The sequence below is a fragment of the Oncorhynchus mykiss genome, chromosome 8 (assembly GCF_013265735.2).
Source record: "Oncorhynchus mykiss isolate Arlee chromosome 8, USDA_OmykA_1.1, whole genome shotgun sequence".
NCBI lineage: Eukaryota > Metazoa > Chordata > Actinopteri > Salmoniformes > Salmonidae > Oncorhynchus > Oncorhynchus mykiss.
The window spans coordinates 27,930,906-27,951,457 of record NC_048572.1 but is presented as its reverse complement, the minus strand read 5'-3'; the positions used below and the strand labels follow the sequence as shown (position 1 = coordinate 27,951,457).

General features: G+C 42.2%; 2 protein-coding genes across 4 annotated transcripts in view; one reads left to right on the top strand and one right to left on the bottom strand.

Annotated features, from left to right (window-relative positions):
- The first annotated feature begins 7 nt into the window (after positions 1 to 7).
- brf1b (BRF1 RNA polymerase III transcription initiation factor subunit b) overlaps positions 8 to 20,552 on the top strand; it is a 127,301-nt gene continuing 106,756 nt past the window's right edge. The window contains exons 1-2 of the mRNA XM_021612195.2: positions 8 to 287; positions 729 to 937. Of these exons, the coding sequence (XP_021467870.2) occupies positions 754 to 937 (184 nt within the window). The 5' untranslated portion in view covers positions 8 to 287; positions 729 to 753. The remainder of the gene's footprint in view (positions 288 to 728; positions 938 to 20,552) is intronic.
- Positions 3,407 to 19,957, bottom strand: LOC110529728. 3 transcript variants are annotated; one of them, XM_036985211.1, is made up of 19 exons: positions 19,675 to 19,957; positions 19,487 to 19,545; positions 19,324 to 19,410; positions 18,956 to 19,083; positions 18,458 to 18,601; positions 18,100 to 18,177; positions 17,827 to 17,997; positions 17,505 to 17,601; positions 15,373 to 15,596; positions 13,566 to 13,755; positions 13,216 to 13,424; positions 12,993 to 13,110; positions 12,677 to 12,882; positions 9,571 to 9,688; positions 9,320 to 9,489; positions 8,959 to 9,056; positions 8,600 to 8,715; positions 5,019 to 8,516; positions 3,407 to 4,844 (listed from the first exon to the last, which is right to left on the bottom strand). In XM_036985211.1, the coding sequence occupies exons 1-19, from the start codon at positions 19,704 to 19,706 to the stop codon at positions 4,804 to 4,806; spliced, it is 5,784 nt and encodes a 1,927-aa protein (XP_036841106.1). In that variant the 5' UTR covers positions 19,707 to 19,957; the 3' UTR covers positions 3,407 to 4,803. The 3 variants fall into 3 exon arrangements, with proteins under 3 accessions (XP_036841106.1, XP_036841107.1, XP_021467871.2); XM_036985212.1 differs by lacking the exons at positions 3,407 to 4,844; positions 5,019 to 8,516; positions 8,600 to 8,715 and having other exon boundaries at positions 8,802 to 9,056; positions 19,675 to 19,953; XM_021612196.2 differs by lacking the exons at positions 3,407 to 4,844; positions 5,019 to 8,516; positions 8,600 to 8,715; ... (1 more) ...; positions 9,320 to 9,489; positions 9,571 to 9,688 and adding an exon at positions 9,702 to 12,234 and having other exon boundaries at positions 19,675 to 19,952.

The following is a 20,552-nucleotide window of genomic DNA, read 5'->3' as shown; positions in this document are numbered from 1 at the left end:
TGAAAATAAAATATTTGGTTTAGCTTATGCCGAGTAGGTTTTGCGAAAGTCAAAACACCAAAACATAAGCAACCTCGTCGAATGGGATATGAAATTAGCTAACAATTACCTTTTTTAAACGGCATATCGTTGTATCACGTGAACATGTTTTGAGAACAAGCTTTTAGCATATGCACAGTCTTTTTACTATGAGAAAAGAGTTAACCAAGTATCCATAGCGTCTGAAGTGTTTCCTCCTGTACTGGATTTCTTTGTCGCCATTACAAGTACTAGCTAACACCGCGCAGGTATTAAACTTTGAATAACGTCAGGTAGCTAGCTAAATATAAAGATAGTAAGTACTATCTCGGCTTTGAAAATGAAATGAAAACATATTTGCCATGCATGTCTCCCCTTCTGCATTACAGTAGTGGGTGTGTGATATCTAGTTGCTAATGTAGCTAGCTACACATTAAATGGGTTAGCTAGCTGGTTATCTTGACTTTGGTACTGTTGTGACAATGAGCGCAAACCTTGTCCCAGGTTACTGTGATCTCATGTCTTGTCCGAACAATTTCAGTAATTGCTTGAAAAATCTTCTCTAAAGCAAAGTTTAGCATGCACAAATATATTGATGGCTTGTCAATGGTGGCCTACTGGTCTAATCAACACATTGCATGGGGAATGTGTAAATATGATTATGTAGCAAACGTTACACAGAAGTGACAAATGATCCTCTTTTGATACAGGTTTATTTGGGCGGACACCACAGACATGACTTCCCGCATATGCAAGAACTGTGGTTGTTCCGAGATCGACCTCGATCAGGCTCGGGGCAATGCAGTATGCACGAACTGTGGGTCTGTGCTGGAGGACAACATCATCGTGTCCGAGGTGCAATTCGTGGAGGGCAGTGGTGGGATTTCGTCAGCTGTGGGGCAATTCGTCTCAGCAGATGGTAAGACCTGCATTTTGCATAAGACTTCAGCACCACAAAAAAGAAATTGAGCTTACCACTGTGCAGTATTACACAAATATCCTCTGCCCAAATCCATATTTAGAGATGCTAAATATTGCATATGTGAAAATGCACCATATTACATGCAAGCTTGTCTCTGATGTTAAGCAGACAATGTAAGAAAAGTTCTTCACAAATAAAGACAACTGTTCAAATAAGCTTGATGGTATAATACAATTGGCAAGAAATCATTGCAGTTAGATTAAACAAAAAGTATATATATAGTGCATGTCATCATAAGCACTAGGCTACATAAATGTTTCACAAATCATAGACTACCTTTAAAAAAAATAAAAATCAGCATTTGGCTACGTCTTGTGGGCTTTGCTAAATGTTTCGTAACCCCCATGCTGTTTTCTTATGATTTGAGAAATAGTAACAATAATAAAGCCTTCACAAACCCATTATGAAGTGTTCACCCTGGAAGTTGGAATGAAAGATACTGTTCTAAGTTCAGTTAATTGTGTTATGGTCTTGCTGTAAGGTCAGTCATAAAAAAATAATTGCACATCATAAATATGGGAATTTTAAATGAATGATATGCATATGGTTTTGAAGTATACAATCATGCCACTAGCCCAATATTAGACCTCTGATTAATGAATAAGACAAAGTCGATGGGCATTCCATAGCGACTGCATTTGAGAACTTCTGGTACAATGACTACCTGCTAGCAGCATGTGCCCCATGTCCATAGCTACATCCATATATAAAAAATATTTTAAAAAAAAAGAAGCAATTTCCATCACCGAACAATGAGCAAGAAACTTAAATCAAATTGGTCACATACACATGGTTAGCAGATGTTATTGCGAGTGTAGCGAAATGCTTGTGCTTCTAGTTCTGACACTGCAGCAATATCTAACAATTTTACAACAACTATCTAATACACACAAATCTAAGGAATGGATTAAGAATATATAAAAATATGGATGAGCGATGAGAGGCAAGATGCAATCGATGGTATAAAATACAGTATATACACATGAGATGAGTAATGCAAGATATGTAAACATTATTGAAGTGGCATTAAAGTGACTAGTGATCCATTTATTAAAGTGGCCAAAGATTTCACATTTGTATGTAGGCAGCAGCCTCTCTGTGTTAGTGATGGCTGTTTAACAATCTGATGGCCTTAAGATTGAAAAACAGATTCTGTCGCTTGGTCCTAGCTTTGATGGACCTGTACTGACCTCGCCTTCTGGATGGTATTGGGGTGAACAGGCAGTGGCTCGGGTGGGTGTTGTCCTTGATCTTTTTGGCCTTTCTGTGACATCGGGTGCTGTAGGTGTCCTGGAGGGAAGGTAGTTTGCTCCCGGTGATGCGTTGTGCAGACCGCACCACCCTCTGAAGAGCCCTGCGGTTGTGGGCGGTTCAGTTACTGTACCAGGCGGTGATACAGCATGACAGGATGCTCTCAATTTTGCATCTAAAAGTTTGAGGGTTTTAGGTGACAAGCCAAATTTCTTGAGCCTCCAGAGGATGAAGAGGTGCTATTGCGCCTTACCATACTGTCTGTGGGTGGACCATTTCAGCTTGTCCGTGATGTGTACTCAGAGGAACTTAAAACTGTTTCCTGAAGTGCACGATCATCTCCTTTGTTTTTACATAGGGGCACCAGGCAGTAACCGAAAAGGTTGCTCCATCAAATCCCCGAGCCTGACAAGGTATAAATCTGTCATTCTGCCCGAGCCATTTTACCCCGGCCGCCGAAGACGTGGATGTCAATTACGGCAGCCGCCCGCACCTTTGATTCAAAGTTGGGTTAAAGGCGGAAGACACATTTTAGTTGAATGCATTCAGGTGTACAACTGACTTTTGTTGACGTTGAGTGAGAGGTTGTTTTCCTGACACCACACTCCGAGAGCCCTCACCTCCTCCCTGTAGGCTGTGTCGTCATTGCCTACTGTTGTGTCGTCTGCAAATTTGACGATTGAGTTGGAGGCATGCATGGACATGCAGTCATGGGTGAACATGTTTGTCTGGAAGCAAGACGGTGTCCGTGACGTGGCTGGTTTTCCTTTTGTAGTCAGTGATTGTCTGTAGACCCTACCACATAAGTCTCATGTCTGAGCCGTTGAATTGCGACTCCACTTATTCTATACTGACATTTTTCTTGCCTTGGAGGGAATAACTTTGTATTCAGCCATATTCCCAGTCACCTTTCCATGGTTAAATGCGGTGGTTCTCGCTTTCAGTTTTGCGTGAATTCCGCCATCTATCCACGGATTCTGGTTATGGTAGGTTAATAGTCACAGTGGGTACATCATCTCCTATACACTTCCTTATAAACTCACTGAATCAGCTTATACGTTGATATTCTGAGGCTACCCGGAACATATACCAGTCCGCATGATCAAAATAATTTTGAAGTGTGGATTCCAATTGGTCAGACCAGTGTAGCACAGGTACTTCCTGTTTGAGTTTCTGCCTATAGGAAGGGAGGAGCAAAATGGAGTCGTGGTCAGATTTTCCAAAAGGAGGGCCTTGTATGCATCGCGGAAGTTAACGTAGCAGTGATCCAGTCTGTCGCTCTAATTTGCCTTGTTAAAATCGCAGCTACAATAAATGCAGTTTTGGGTCAGCCTCTGGAATTAGTTCAAATGCCCTGGGTGGGTCGGTATGTAATACTTAAGATTTTCTGGGCTAACAATGTAAGAAAAATACACAAATACTGCAGTTCCTTAAGGCTAGAAGCGAGGCAGCCCACTCTGTCATTGCCATGTTTTAGATGCCAACTCCCAAATCAAGATCTAATTTGGATGCCAATGTTTGGTTTTTGCTTTCTGTGTACACCCGTCTGTGGTTCACACTTGTCAGTTAGCTAATGAGTCCTGCAAAACAGGCAGGTGCTGCCCCAGACGAGAAGTGACGGAAACATCTACGTGCGAAGCTAGAACACATTGGCATCCATATTAGATTTATTTGGGGAGGGGAAGCAGCTAAAAAAAAAAACATGGTTTAATAGTTACGTTCACTGCTCGGTGATGCAAATAGCGATTCTCCAATCAGAACCATCTACCTATTATGGATGTCACTTCGGATTCAGAACACATGCTGCTAGCAGGTAGTCACTATGGAATGCCTTTAGAACTTGTCTAATTAAATCAGAGATCTAATATTGGGCTACCCTGCCACTTCGTTTGCTATACTGAGATGGCTAGGGCTGGAAAAATGTAACTACTCCAGTGCAGAGATGACACTATAGCTGCAAGGACTAACAGTCCATGACAGTTAATGTATTGCTTCAAAATATGGTTAAAGATCATTTACAAATGGCTTAAAACCTTATTTTGGGTTATAAACCATTTTAAATTAAGTGCATGAGGCATTTAAAAATGTGACATTGAATCAACGGACATACATTTTTATTTGAGATGGCTGTAATGTTAAACACACGTAAATTCAGAGTGGGCCTTTAAACACAAGTCTGGTCCAGAAGTTCATTGAAATGTTACTTCATCTTAAATTACCAACTTATTTATATTCTTTGTATGATGCTTAATTTTGACGGAATAGTAAGAATTAGCTCATTACTTTCTACTTTTTTTTAGTTGTCCTAGAACCATGCAATATGTAGCTTATGAACCCAGTCTGTGGGCTATAGTTAACCTCCCAATCAAAAATAGCACTTGAATAGACAAGGTTCAATTTAAAGGTTAGACTAAAAACACTCCAACGCCGTAATATCTGAAATAGAAATGTATTGCAATAGAAGATCTTGATAGGCATGGAAGATTCCCCAGTAAGCAACATTATCCTAGAGGAACAATTGACAAGTTATATTGAGTGATGTTCCAAGGTGCTCAACTCACGTTGGCTTTTTCATTTCTTTGGCCACGCTTACCTGATGAAATAGAAGTTACATGTTAAAGGATCTACATTTTGTATTATCCAGAAATTATGGCTACACAGGCACATTGTCAAAGCAAACTACTTGAGAAAATAAGATAAGCAATCTGCTTTGATCACAGCTATAGTCTAGGGTTACATAATGATAATTATAGGACATATTGCCTACCTCTCAAGATGCCTTCATGCACACTACCACCGTAGCAGCCTGGGTCACTGCTCCTGGGGTTTAGAGGGTTATTTGAACTTGGCCCAGAGTTGTCAGGACAGTTTTCATGTGATCCTTCAGCATCAATATGGTTACCACTGACTTTGGGCAGGTCTGTAGCTTTTCCTTTTTCTGTAGAGATGAAGTTCAAGTTGTTGGGCTTATTCTCAGCTCCACCTTGCATGCCTTTGAGGCTAGATAAGTACCCATGGTGATCTGAAAGAATTTGTCCACAACCAAGACAGTTTGCTCCATACTCACTATGAGTGTTGGGGTTTCTGTCTCGTTGGATATTGCCCGTTTGTACAACCCCGTATCTTGGGGATTGAACACTGGTCATCGATAAAGGTTTCTTAGCACTAACATGAACAGCTCTATAGAAGCTTAAAGGTGACCCATGTTGTCTACGATTAAGTTGGCCATTGCTGCCCTGGGTGTTCTCATAGGCACCATTGGCTGATTGTACAGCTCCATAAGCATTCTTGCTAAAACCACGTTGGTATTTACTGTAATAGGCGGAAGCTGGTTTTACTTGGCTGGGCGACAGCTGGACACTGGTAAGCTGTGCAGACCCATGGTAGTCTAGTGTAGTTTCACCTCTGTTTAATGCTTGAAGATGACCACCATGCTGCACAGGTTGATGAAAGTTAGAAGTGGTACCATGAATTGGGTCAGGTTGGCCATTTTTTTTCCCACCCTGAGATGTTGGTTGGAAATGGCTGGGTGGATCCTGGACAATGTGGCTCTGGGCAAAGTTCTGTTGCTTTTCCACTGATTGGGCACTACCACTTTGGGCTGACCCTTGGTTGAACAAACAATAAATAGGACTGACACAGCTGGGATTGTCTTGGGCACCAGTGTCTTGAGAAACCATAGGCTGGCCTCCACTGCTAACTTTTATGAAGTTTGAATTTCCTCCAGAGTTGCCCAGGGAACATTCCACACAAGGATCTGATCCGTCAGTATCAACATTGCTACCACTTATGACTGCAAGCGGATTTCGCTCTTGTCCTTTTGCTGCATACTGAACAGTAGAAGCACCATACTTGCTAGGAGCTGGAGTTCTTCTGTGGCTTTGTGAACCTCCATACATGCTTGTAGCTTGTTGGTCAATGTTTAGGTGAGAAGAAGCAGACTGACCGGGAGAGGGTTCCCTTATGCCACTAGTGGCAGGTTGGATCCTGATCTGATGTGGTGGTGCTGGCTCAACTCTGTAGCTTTGTGAACCTCCATACTGGCCAGTAGCTTGTTGGTTGATATTACTGTGAGTAGGAGCAGACTTGGTAGGTTTAATGCTGACACTTTGTGGACCCCTGTCCTGGTTAGAAGTATGATGTATGATGTTCTGCTGAAAAAGAATAGTCCCAATAGGGGCATGGGCAACTCTGCTGCTTTGAGAACCATCATACTGGCTAGGCACCAATTGAGATGTGCTTGTGGCAGGTTTCGCACTACTGCGTTGAGAAACATCCTGGCCAGGAACTTGTTGGATGCTGTGGTGTTTAAGGGTTACATACTTGCTAGTAGCAGGTTTAACTCTATCACTTTGTGAAACTTGATCTTGGCTAAGGGCAGGTTTGATTGCAATGTGTTGAGTAGCACCATACCAACTAGTCATGGGTTGGACATTATGTGGTTGAGAGGCAGCATGCAGGATAGTAGCTAGTTTCTGCAGAGTTCCACTGTACGGACCAGGTGTAACAATGCTGGTTTGCGTTCCCACATACTGGTTCGAAGCTGGTTGGACATGATTGCTTTTGTAAGCATCATACTTGCTAGCCACAGGGACATAATGTGTGTCCTGGCTGGTTCCATAGAAGCTAGAGGCTGCACTATTATGAAGTTTGTGGCTTTGGCATATACCAGAGTGAACAGGTTTTGTATTGCTGGGGTTAGGTTGAGTGATCTTGCCATCAGCCTTCACAAATGGGAACTGAGGGGTAGACTGGACATTGTCTGAAGCTTGGTAGACCGTGCCCTGTGCTGTGCTGTAATAGTCGGTGTTAGGTTTTGCACCACTGTAGACAATTTCAGTCCTGCCAACTGAGGATCCATAATGGCCAGAAGCTGGTTTGGCATATTGTCCCTTGCTAGGTCCATATTTGTTTACAGAAAGTTGGCTAGGTACAAGCATCTTAATTGGTGCCAATTGAGCTTTGGTGGACTTCACTTCTCCAAAGGAGGTTTCATCATGGCCAAGAACTTGAGATAAACCACTTTGGCTATCCCCATACGTGCTGTATTCAGGGACTTTGCTGGTGGTAGGTTGACGATCTATACCTTGGACAACAAAGTTGTCTCTGGAAGCAGATTTCACATAACTTGAGGTACCTTGGGCACGGTCAGTCCCTAGTGGAACTTTGTGACTGGGGACTTGCTGGAAGCTGTTCCTTACTTGAGAAGAACCATATGCATTAGCAGGAAGGACTTGTTTCACACCAAAACGCTGGGCATCTGTGTTGTAGTTGGAACCAGGTTGTACTTTAGTATTCTGGTAAACATAGGAAGCAAGGAAAGGGTTTACCTTGCTTGGAGTGTCATAGTGTCTTGGGGTCTTGACAGTGCCAGGAGTATATTGTTCACTGGCTGGCTTGACATATTGCTGGGGGATAGATATGCCATCAGAACTTTGCAAAACACCATATTGGCTATAGCGTCTTAAGCCAGAGAGGACATTACCTCCAGAATGCTGCGGTGTGCTGCCACTTTGTGCAGTGGGGTTACTGAAAGTGGGCTTATTGTTCACCGTTTGGACAGTTGCATGATGGCTTGTGGCTGGTTTGCGCACCTTTGCTGATTGTACAGCACTGTACATCTCATGTTGGGCAGAGTTGCTTGGTCTCTTACCCTCATAGTTTGGGTGAGGTCTCAAATGTTGCTGTGCATTTTGAGTGCTGCCACCAGGAGTAGTGTTTAAGTGGCTGGGAACTAGATTGAGGACACTAGATTGGACATTGATCGTCTTTGCAGATGTAGGCCTATAGTGGCCTGGGATATATTTGATCCCGTCACCCTGGACAGGGCTATGGATGGGAAATTGCCCATATCCACCGAGCCTGCTGCCTCCATCAGTTTCAGGCCTGATTCCCATACCCTTTTGATGTGGAGTATTTAAATCCTGGGTGGATTCATAGGCATTTATGGCTGGGGTGTCACTTAATTTGTGTTGGCCAGTACCATAAGCACTTCCACCTTGCACAAGTCCATAGCGATTCAGAACACTTTGTACATTGCTGGATGATTGTGGGGCACCACTTCTTTGGAGACCGCTGTAATGTCTGAGAGAAGGATCCAGGATGTTGTCAGCTGTTAAAGATCCATAGTTGGTACTATAATGCCCCCCTGTCTGTGACACCTCATGATTGCTTGGAGAAGGCTTTGTGCCAATAACATGGACACTTTCAGTGTTGGTGGGAACTTGCTGTGGACAGTCAGGCACTGGTTTATTGGCTGCACCATCTAAAAACAAAGGATTTATTTTTATACATTCCTCAAAACCGTGCTCAAAGTAGACTACATGTAGTTATGTAAAACAATCTTACCTTTGTTGCTCCCTGTGAATTTGATTGAGCCAACCCCAGAAATTTCAGATTTAAAAGTCCTGTCCACAAACAGCCTACTGACCGAGCTAAGTGGGTAGAGACATCGCACTGTGAGTCTAAAAAGGAAAGGTCATTAGAGCTGTGCCATATGCAGCCACAGTTAATCCACATTTCTTGATCAGATTTATTAATGACATTTGGGACTATGATTATTCACACCTAGGTCACCTACTGTATTCTTAAGTAGTTTATTGCACAAATACATGATCATATTCAGATCAGGGCATTGTATCATGAAAATGACAGCATTGAAATGCTAAGATCGATCATGTTCCCAAATAACCATGACTGATCTTTACCTGAATTTAGAATCCCTGGAGATTAAAGAAGCGCTGTCAAGTATGAGCTCCCTATAAGACAGGATCTCGTTTTCATACACTACAGAAGAGTCTTCAACCTATAAGACAAGTGGAAACTTCTGTTACTTTAATGTGTAGCTCAGGTCAGTCAAAAGCTCATGACTGAATTTTCCCACCATCTAGCCTATAGCATTATTGTATACTGTTTGTTCTATGGGATTGTCATTTAGACCTAGATAATGTTAAAATCGAACCCCCCCCCCCCTAATAAAGTATTTAAATCAATTAGGCTGACCTTTCAAATTTAGCTAAAACAAAAAATTCCACAGGCTCCAAACGTATATTTTAAATGAGATTATACCATAACCGTGGTATTGCACGTGTTCAAGCCAAACTCAAACAGAACTCTTGAGTCGTCCATTAATTTTGGTTTACAGGTTCTGTCCAAGAGGGTAGTACTGCGTGGATTCACTGCAGGCCAGGTAGTTTTTGTACTGGTCAACACAGTCATGATCCCATCAGTTGAACAGACTGGAAAGACAAAAAAGGTCAAAGCTGCAGATGACATCCCAATACAAAAACAAAGCATGCGAGTTATGGATGGATACTCACTTATAAGCTGATCACGTCTGAAAAGACAGCGCGTTGCTGTTGCTGTCTGGATCTCCAAAGTCCTTGAATCTCTTGAGTGTATTTCAAATATGCCATAAAAATGCCTCAAGTTGATATCCTGAAATGAAAAGGTTTTGGCCCATAGCAGTGAAGTAGGCCTATAAACAACTATTAAAAGTGAGGGCAATGTCCTGCCAAATTTGGTTGATGGTCATACCTTAGATCAGTGGTTCCCAAACTGTGGTGTCGGCACAGACAGGTAGGCGGAGATAAACGGCATCATTTTTTTTTTGCCAGTCATTTTACCTTGAGCCTCTAGGGGGTGGCATAGTTTCAACACCAATGTAGTAGTGGGCCTAGTCAATATTATTTTTATTTTTTTTAACTGGTCGACCACCTCCCCAAATTAGTGCAAATGTTTTAACTACACTGAACAAAAATATAAACGCAACATGTAAAGTGTTGGTCTCCATGCTTGCCGAGCTGAAATAAAAGATCCCAGAAATGTTCCATACAGACAACTTCTCAAACTGTGCACAAATGAATTTACGTTCCTGTTAGTGAGTGTTTCTCTTTTGCCAAAATAATCCAACCATCTGACTGGTGTGGCATATAAAGAAGCTGATTAAACAGCATGATCATGACACAAGTGCCCCTTGAGCTGGGGATAAGGCCACTAAAATGTAAAGTTGTGTCACAACACAATGCCACAGATTTCTCAAGTTGAGGGGTGTGCAATTAGCATGCTGACTGCAGGAATATGCGCCAGAGTTGTTGCCAGAGATTTTAATATTCATTTTGCCACCTACGTCATTTTAGAGGATTTGGCAGTACGTCACAACCGTAGACCACATGTATTGGATCATGTGGGTGAGCAGTTTGCTGATGTCAAGAGAGTGTCCCACTGTGGGGTTATGGTATGGGCAGGCACAAGCTACTCACAACAAACGATTGCATTTTATTGGTGGCAATTTGAATGCACAGAAGTACTGAGATGCATCTGTGACCAGATTCATATCTGTATTCCCAGTCATTTGAAATCCATAGATTACGGCCTAATGAATTTATTTTGATTGACTAATTTCCTCATATGAACCGGTGGTCGATTTAAAAAAATAAAGACAATGCAACCATTAATGAGGGTGAATCTACAACCGATGAAACGCCATCTGATAATGACACTGAGCCTAGGCCGAGCGAGGCACCGCCTGTTGAGACCCTAGTACCAGTGGGAAAGGAGCACAAGGGTGAGCTGGCACTCGAAATCAGCAAAGAGAAAGGCGATACATTCAGTTTGTTTTCACATGTCTCATGGTTGATTTGGGATCCACATCCACAATGTGTTGCATGTGCTAAAAAAATAAAAATCGAACAGTTTGAAGCCAGTGAAACTGAAGAGACATTTACACAAACACTCTACGCTGATAAACCGGTGGATTTTGGCCGTGGCAAAGATCAAGATTTGCGTGGCCAAAAGCATGCATTGACCACAGACTACAACCCCTACCAAAGCCCAAGCTGTTTGTTATTAAGTATCATATCATTAAGTGTCTCAAATACAAGAAATCTAAAAAGCCACATACTATTGGTGAGACTCAATCTCCTCGCAGCAATAGGTATGAGAGAAAATAGCACGTCAGCGCAAACAAATCCCGCTGTCTGATAACACTGTTGCCCGGCGAATATATGAAGCGGCAAAAGAAAGCGTCAGATTGAGCGAACAAAAAGTGGGAAATTCTCTCTACAACTAGATGAGTCAGCTGATGTCACATGAAGCTCACCTTCTCGTATTCATCAAATACTGCTATCTGGAAACATGAAGAGGTGTTATTTTGCAGTGTGCTTGAGGGGACATTCAACATTTGATGATGCGGGATGAGGGGCTGTGTTGGGAGAACTGTATGGGCGTGTGTACAGATGGGCAAACAAGGGTCTGAAGGCAAAGGTACAAGCTGTTGTGCCACGCGTAGTATTCCCTCATTGTGTTACACAGGGATGCTCTTTCTTCTAAGGCCCTTGATAATAAGCTTATTAGTATGCTTCAAACAAAATGGTGTACTTCATAAAGGCAAGCCTCAAATACGAGACATATGGGATCTGAGCATGAATCGCTACTGTTGCATACTGAGGTCAGGTGGTTGTCGAGGTAAAATGCTGCTGCGTCTGTTTGAAATAAGATGAAGAGCACCTATTCATACTGGATACAGAGTCACCCAATGCAGATTGGCTGGCAAACCTGGCAGACATTTTTGATAGACTGAATGGACATGTCATGGCAAGGCCCCATTACCAACATTATGTCATTGGCTGAAAAAGTTGAGGAGATTGTGAAGAAGCTGGAGCGCTGGGCAGTGCAAGTGGAGTAGAGGGGACGAGTGTGGAGGCGTTCACTGGATTCAGTTTGAGGAGAACGAACTGTACCTGGATGTCACAAAAAGCAACAATCACTCATTACCTCCAAAACATAATGGACATTTCAGGAGGTACTTTCAAGAGGCCACGAAAACCACAACTGGAGCCAACAACCGCTCATTGCCACCACCGCTGTCATCGGAGCTACAGTATTCCTGGAACTGTCCAGTGACAGGACCTTGCGTGCAGCCTTTGCCACAACCCCGCTGGTTGAATTCGGTCTGTCAATCGCAGGAGAATAACCAGGATCATCTGAAATCGCATTGATAAACTGATTGCTTTTTCATCTGTGAAGCTACTTTTCCCGCACTTACATACATTAAAATGTTACGACTCACGAGAGTGGAACATTAACTACTTTTATCTGTGTCAAGCATAAAGCTCTGAATACAAATGCTGTGTTCCCAGCGTCATGCTCAGCCATCTCATTAGAGTGAGTATTCATGGGTTTATGGTAATTACCCATGTAAATGACCAAATAAAAGTATGAAGTGAAATGCAAACAAACATATATATATATATATATATCCCAAATGTATAAGGGGGGGTGAGCCAAAAAGTTTGGGAACCGCTGCCTAAGAATGGATTGAGACTGATCTTTTTTTGTTCTAGACCAGCATCAACACAGCAGATACAGCTAATCACAGGCTTGGAGAATAGCTGAATCAGCTTTAGAATTGACAACATACTGTACCTCATAAGTGTAGCCAACAGTGAACAGTGGCACCTCCAAGGTCAAAATATGGCTTTCGTTTCGCAGGTTGTACCCTCTTTCAGCCACCAGCTCAGGTGTTAGAGGGTCATGACCGACCCCGATCTCCCACAGGTATCCCAGTCTTGGCTGGGTCATGTCAAAGACAATGCCTCCTCTTGTGCAAACCCCTTTGAGCTCAGGAGGGACTGGGGTGAGAATGCAGATTTTTGAAAGCAAGTTATTTTAGCAAGGTCTTCAAAGTAAAATGTTACGCTTGAAAGTAAAATATAAAGACGTCTTCAAATCAAGTCCTTACATGCGTTGCTGAGCTGTTCCATAACAGAGGCTAGATGGTAGTAAGCCTCTTCCAGGGGCATGATGCTTAACGTGTAGTTCATGTCCATGGAGTACTGGAAGAGCCCCTCACCTAAGTACTATTAAGAAAAAAAACATTTAAAAATCAAGTATTATTTCAAAAGTTGCAATTCATGACTATAAGCTCCATTTATGGAAATGTGTTGGATCCAAAATGTACTCACCGTCCTATGCACAGCCTTGTCGTCAAAAGGAACTCTGATAGTATAGGCATGGGTGCCATTGGCATGGACGATCTTACTGATGGTGTAGCCATGTTCTGCAGCATCTGACACAGAGAACTGCTTTTCATTCAACTTCACTCCCATCAGAGCCACATCGTGAGGAATGTTCCCCAAGTACACGTTGAACGTATGCTCTTCAAAGCTGGTATCTGGAGTAGTAATGGAGGAAATAGTTAAGTAGCCAAATAACCATGATTAACAAGAAATCAGCAACGCCACAAAGCACATTGGAAATGACACCTTGGTTATTGTAACCACATGTTTGTTATGTGCAAAAAGGATGAACATACTGTGGTATGGAGGAAGGGCGTCGACATCAACGGTGAAGGGGTGTCGGCACAGCAATGGAGTGTCCACTACCCTGAGCAGCCGGTGTCTCGTTTCAACAGTGCTACCATCAGTGTAGACATGAGAGAACACATGCTCATAGAATAGGCAAGCCACGTACATCTCCCGGTAGATATTGTTTGTCACCAAACTCTAAAAATACAGTTTACTGTGTTAGCTTGCACTTCAAGCTGTCGTGAATAAGCAACAATCTAGTTTTAGAACCAATTTAAGTTTAAAAGCACACTAGGTAAACGTTATCTATGAATATATTATGCTGAACAAAAATATTTAAAACGCAGCATGTATAAGGTTTCATGAGCTGAAATAAAAAGATCCCGGATATTGTCCATATGCACAAATATTATTTCTCATTGTGTACACATTGGATTACATCCCTGTTAGTGATCATTTCTCTTTTGCCAACATAATCCATCCACCTGACAGGTGTAGCATATCGAGAAGCTGATTAAACTTGATCATTACACACGTGCACCTTGTGCTGGGTACAATAAAATGCCACAGATGTCTACATCGAGGGAGCTTGCAATGGTCATGCTGACTGCAGGAACGGCCACCAGAGCTGTTGCCAGAGAGTTTCTCAACTAGTTTCTCTTATTTTTCTCTACCATAAGCTGCCGCCAACGTCATTTTAGAGAATTTAGTAGTACTTACAACCACCCTCTCAACCACAGACCACATGTAACCACACCAGTCTAGGACTTTCACATACAGGATCATCTGAGACCAGCCACCTTGTAAGCTGATGAAACTGAGGAGTATGTCTGTGATAAAGCCCTTGTGGGGAAAAACTAATTCTTATTGGCTGGTCCTGGCTCCCCAGTGGGGGGCCCTACACCCTCCCAGGCCCACCCATTGCAGCGCCCCAGTCCAGTCATGTGAAATCCATAGATTAGGGCCTAATGAATGCATTTCATAGAACGAAATCAGTCAATTGAACTGTAACTCTGAAAAAAATAATTGGAAATGTTGCGTTTATTTTTGATCACTATAGATCAGGTCTTCCAACTCCAGTCCCAGAGAGCTACTTGGTGCAGGCTTGGGTGTCAGCCCAGCACAAAAATACTTGCTCAATTGTGGTCCAGATGAAAGATTAGGCCTAGTTGATTTATTTAAAGTTGAAAAAAGGCCCAGTGTAGACAAACTTGACTTTCCTGTGTAAATGAAATATAAAATGATGATAATGCCCTTTTAGTGCAAGAGCGGTTTGATAAGTTACAGCTTGTTTTGGTGGGATGAATTTTGGCCTTCCGTAGTGACTTCACCATGCTGTAAATTACTTAGACCAATTTTAATTTTTTAAAGTTTCAAACTGCCAATAACAGCTAATTTTCTGATTTCCCCTCCCCACTCAGACCACTTCCACAGTCCTAGCAAGATATTTTCTTGAAAATTTGCCCTTGGTTAAGAAGCCAATTGTTTCTTTAAATCACAAATGTATTTAATTGTTACCCAGAAATGATTTGATAGTGATAAACAGCTGTATTGGACATTTAAACAAGCGTCATCTTAGTGCTGGGCTGGAGGGAAAAAAGCCTTTACACCCAGAAGCTCTCTGGGGCTGCAGTTTGAAAACCTGGCACCAGTTGAACCTAGCCTAGTCCCAGATCAGTATTTGCTTTTGCCTACTCCATTGTCAAACTATGTTTGGCATGACAATTCCATAAGGAGTTTGTAGTTGAGCAGAAACAGACTGCCACCCAGGCTATGTCTGAACCCAGATCGGAGCTAAAGTCCAGTGGCCTTTACCTTCCTATATCCTCCTTCGGCACCAAAGGGGACACCCATCTGTACCATGAGCCCTTTGACTTCTAGAGTGTAGCCCCTGGCCCTCGCCGTGCCCGCATCTAGCAGTTGGCTCTCCACACCCATGTTGATCTGCTTGCTCTCAAAGCCAAAGCCGCTGTGAACCAACGGTGTCATGATCCTGGGGGTCTCCCAGAGTAGCCTGACCCCGTCAAAGTATCCTGGGTCTGAGAGCGAGAAAGAAATACAAGTCTTTAGAATGGTAGCCATGTCGCCAATCAGCGACATATTCAGACCTTCATTATCAGGTAGAACAGAAAACCATCTGTAGGTCTACCCCTGAACCTCCAGGCTCAGATTTGAATAACTCTGGTTAACAGTGTAGGGATGAGCACAAGTACCCGATTGAAGGTTTGTGCACAAGTACCCGATTGAAGGTTTGTACATGATCACTAAATGAGTACTCCATTTTCAAATGCCACTATGTGCACACAGTAGGTAGATTTTAAACAAGTACTCAATTTGAAACAGTTCAGCAATTACAACAGAATTTTTCAAATGCAAATTCCTTTCAAGAGGTGGATGAGTGATTGTATTTACATTTAGGTTTCCATCTAATTGCCAACATATTTTCATGAGAATATTCTAAAGTCTGGATAAAACCGGCATTTCAGAGATGTTTCCATCAAATTGTTGCAGATGACAGTGCACATAAAAAAAAATAATCTAAAACTAGTTAAATGGGGTTCAATTGCATTTTCAACTAATAGTTCAAAAAAAGTTAAGAGCTTACTCACTGTTAAAAATGTTAAGAGCTTACCCACGCATACATTTATTTTGCCCCCCCCCCACCCCACACGCAGGTTAAAATATCAAAACAAAGTCTGAACCAATGACATTAATTTGGGGACAGGTCAAAGATCATTAAACATGTATGGCAATTTAGCTAGTTAGCTTGCACTTGCTAGCTAACGTTAATTTGTCCTATTTAGCTAGCTTGCTGTTGCTAGCTAATTTGTCCTGGGATATAAACATTGAGTTGTTTTTTTACCTGAAATGCACAAGGACCTCTACTCCGACAATTAATCCACACATAACACGGCCAACCAAATCGTTTCTAGTCATCTCTCCCCTCCTTCCAGGCCTTTTCATCAATTAACTTATATGGTGATCGCATCTAAACGCTCATTGTATTACCGCGACTACCAGCAAAACAGTTAGTCTTTGTCACCCACGTGAGGAGATGGCACTTGGGTACCTGCTTCTATAAACCAATGAGGAGATGGGAGAGGCCGGACTTGCAGCGCGACCTGCGGTCAGAAATAGGAATGAGTTCTAATTTAGCCCTTGGCGTCGCAGACGCTCATTGGCGTGCGCGAGCAGTGTGGGTGCAATAATTGAACAACATGCATTTCTAAATTTATTTTGCGACGCTCGCGCACGCGACGTGTCCGGTCTGGTCAGCATGTTAGTGGCATGTTCGCGCCAGCCAAAAACGCGCAGATGGCGCTGCTGCCTAGAGCACACTTATAGCATACATGAGAAAATGTATCAAAAGAGCGAGTATTTGTCAAACAGAAGCCAAGCGCTGATCATCATGTCACCAGAATAAGACCAATTCTTATTGGAAAGGAGCATCAAGCGCACCTCCTTGTACGTTCACCACCCTGTGAAGTTAATTCATTTCATCTGTAGCCTAATAAACTGCATGCTTGCCGGACCAGTTGTAGTGGGAGAACCACACATGCCATCGCGTCACAAGTTCTCGATATGGTTATTATATCAATATTTGCGCGTTAGCGTTTCCGACATTTCTCATAATTTTACTGACAAAATGATCCCATCTTATGTATTTTGTTTTGTCAACATTTGGAAAGTTTAACAGAATGTCCAGTTTCCATCAGGCCTGTCATTTATCCTACATGTTCTTCACTGGAAACCTGGTCATTGAAGCACAATTTCATGGTTTATTTGAAGAAATATTAATCCACAGTTGTCTTGGATTGTTACGTGCATTATATTTGAATATAATAAACTCATTTGCATGGAGTTATCAAAAAATCTGCTGCAGCTAATTGTAGTGGCATTGTTAAAGACCATTCTTTAGCAATATAGGGGAATACAAATAAATATACTTATGGTGCAGGCCACAGATATGTCAATCATGACCACCATCATTTTCTGACTGAAGAACACTGTCCCATGAATGACCTCCACCGCAACACCGTCAACCTGAGAGTAGAAAGACAATGTGGTTGGGAAAAGGGTCTGACAGTTTTAGGCCTTAAAATATAATAAATTAGACGTTCAACGTTTCTTGCTTTTCGTCATCTGCACCGATTGGGAATACACCGCTATAAGAGCAAGCGTCTTGAGGGCTCCCACCATATTTCTTTCAATAATGTTTTCAGATCAGCGCAGAGTACTGAAACGCATAGAATTTCTTGAAATACCCACCATTATGATTTCCGAGTGAGTTTGTCTGTAGGGAGAGCGGAAGAGAACCCTTTTCGGAGTGGCACTCAGCTCGTAACCCAGTCGATGTGCTTCGGTGATGGGCATGGTGGCCATTTCATCCTCATTCTTTAGGAACATTACCTGCCATGCAGAATTGGCTATATTTTGGGCCTAAGAGGAGTCAGTATTGAGTCAAGATCAAGCTTGAACATGTTTCAATGCAAAGATTATACTTAAGAAACATGTTGAATGCTTCTAAAGGATGTGGCTTACAACAGAATGGGCAGCCCTCCATGCTTCCTTTGAGGTTCCTTCAGAGGTAGTACAAGGCACATCTCTCCCCACAGTTACCTAAGGGATATAGGACTATATTTAAAGAGGGGTCATCTAACTTTGTGTCAAAGAAAAACAATTATGGATTTTCCAATTCTGGTTCTGGAGGCCCACTATATGCCAGCAGAATTAATCAATCAATTAGTTTGATTCTTAAATAATGATCAAAAACATACTCATTTGATTGGGTTCATTTGACAAAGCAAATTGCATTTCTACTCAGTGTGAAACCCAGTATGCACACTAGGCTAGGCTAGGCCGGAAAGGCCCAGGACCGGAAAAGGCAGCCTTACTGTACCTCCATGTAGTCCTCTTCACATATAACCTCCCGTTGGGACCAGGGCAGTAGCAGGGAGCAGGTCTGAGACAAAGGGTAGCGCGACTGTTGGTCCTTGGCATCCATGACAATGATATTGAACTGGAAGGTGAATACCTCATCGTTCTGAAACAGCAAATATTTGTTAGTCATCAGGTTTGATCAGCTCAGCAAGATGACAGTCCAGCATGGGAAGACAGGAGTTTGAGTCCGGGTCCTCAGCCTGCACCTTTTTGTTCCATCCCTTAAACCAACACACCCTATTCACCACCTCATTCAAATCATCAAACCACCCTTGATTCATTGAGACAGTTGAATCAGGTTGGGCTAAGACTTTAGAACTCTGCTGTCCTAGAGTGAGACCTACAGTATATCCCAATTATCCCCCTCCCACTAGCCCATGCCTCCACCAATCCAACGCTTTCACATTGCGGGAACACTTCAGGAGGAACGAGATATTGGGATGCACCAATAGGCTACCTGGTTGTCAATGTGACAGGAGAAGTAGGAAGCCCTGAGAGTGGTGTAGCCATCCATCTTGAAGGTGCTGATGGTGTAACCACACCGGGACGCATTCTTTTCATCTATGGGATGCACACCAACCGCATCTGCAGAGAAGAGGACACTACATTTCACTCTGCGCATCAATTACATTAAACAAATATACTCCATCCTACTATTGGATACTTATTGCCTACTATGGTCATTAATGCCAATATTGAGGACCCACTATCTAAGACAGAGGGCACCAAATCTTTCAATCATAAACCGTTTAAATCTAATTGAGCCATACTTTAATTAAGGTCTAAAGTAATACAAAAAAATACTTAAACCTTGTCATCACCCACCTACAGCCTCAAACTTAGGGGCGTTGCCAGACGAACCAACATGCACCCACAGGTATCGATCCCGACATTCTGACTGTATATCCACTCCTACACGAGACAATTCAGGTTAGGGTACATTAGAAGACTCATGCAGACCTTGATCAATGAAAAGAACTCTGCATACCTTCTGGAATACTGTAACCTTTGGGACTTCCAAGAACCCCCATGTAAAGCAATGATATTCTGGGAGAAAGTTAAATTAATATCTGACATTTCTCACGGGTAAAAAGCATGGAGAACCACAACACATCAAAATTGTTTTGCATTTTTCCAAGTGACTTCAAACTCAGAATTTAAGAATATCAAATTTACCCAATACTAATGCCAAGGCTTGGAGCCATCATTTCGCTATACAAATCCCCAGCAAACAATACAGTACTGGTCAGATAGTAGCAGAAAATAAAGATGGCAAGAAAAGCAAAACAGGTTGCTTTGAAACTCCCTTGCTACGAACCAAAGGGACAAAAAAAAAAGAAAAGTTAATTCAGTCACAGGTAAACTAATCACCACCAGAAGAAGGAGGCAGAATGGAAACCAGGTGCAACTGATTGAACTTGATTGCTTTGTAAAAAGTTTGATGACTTCCATTGGCACCGTTTCTTGCAAAAGGAGTGAAGCTTATTTGGGTATGCATAGCCAACTGCACAAAATGTTATATTTGGTGGTTGAATATGAAATTGATTTAGCCTAGCACTACACAGCTGATTCAAATAATTAAAGCTTGATGATGAGTTCATTATTTGAATCAGCTGTGTAGTGCTAGGGCAACGACCAAAACGTGCACCCCTTGGGGTCCTAGGACCGAGTTTGGGAAACGTTGGTCTTGTAGAAGCAAAATCTTATGTTTATCACAGAAAAAAGCCAGCAGAGGGAGGTAAATTGTCATAAGCCTGCGTTTTATCTCGTCTCTTGCTGAGCTGTGCTGTCTAGCTATCACAAACCACCAGATGGCAATATTCATTTGTTTTATACTCTGAGATTTAGAATGCAAACAAACTTCTTCTCTAAATTAACATTGTTTTGCATATGCTGATTAAAAATAAACTCATTCAAAATAGACTAAATGTTTGGTAAAATATATGGGCTCTCTTCAAATATGCTGAGTGGTTAGCAATTATGTAGTTATAATTTGCAATAATGACTTTTTAATTTGACAGAACATTTTTGTCAGCTCTTTAGTGTTTGACATC

Coding starts and splice junctions, on each gene's coding strand:
- LOC110529728 (XM_036985211.1), bottom strand. CDS start 19,706: ATGATGGCTCCAAGCCTTGGCATTAGTATTGG. Junction 9,057..9,319: donor CGTGCAATACCACGGTTATG/GTATAATCTCAT, acceptor CTTGTCTTATAG/GTTGAAGACTCTTCTGTAGT. Junction 8,716..8,958: donor TCCAGGGATTCTAAATTCAG/GTAAAGATCAGT, acceptor TTTCCTTTTTAG/ACTCACAGTGCGATGTCTCT.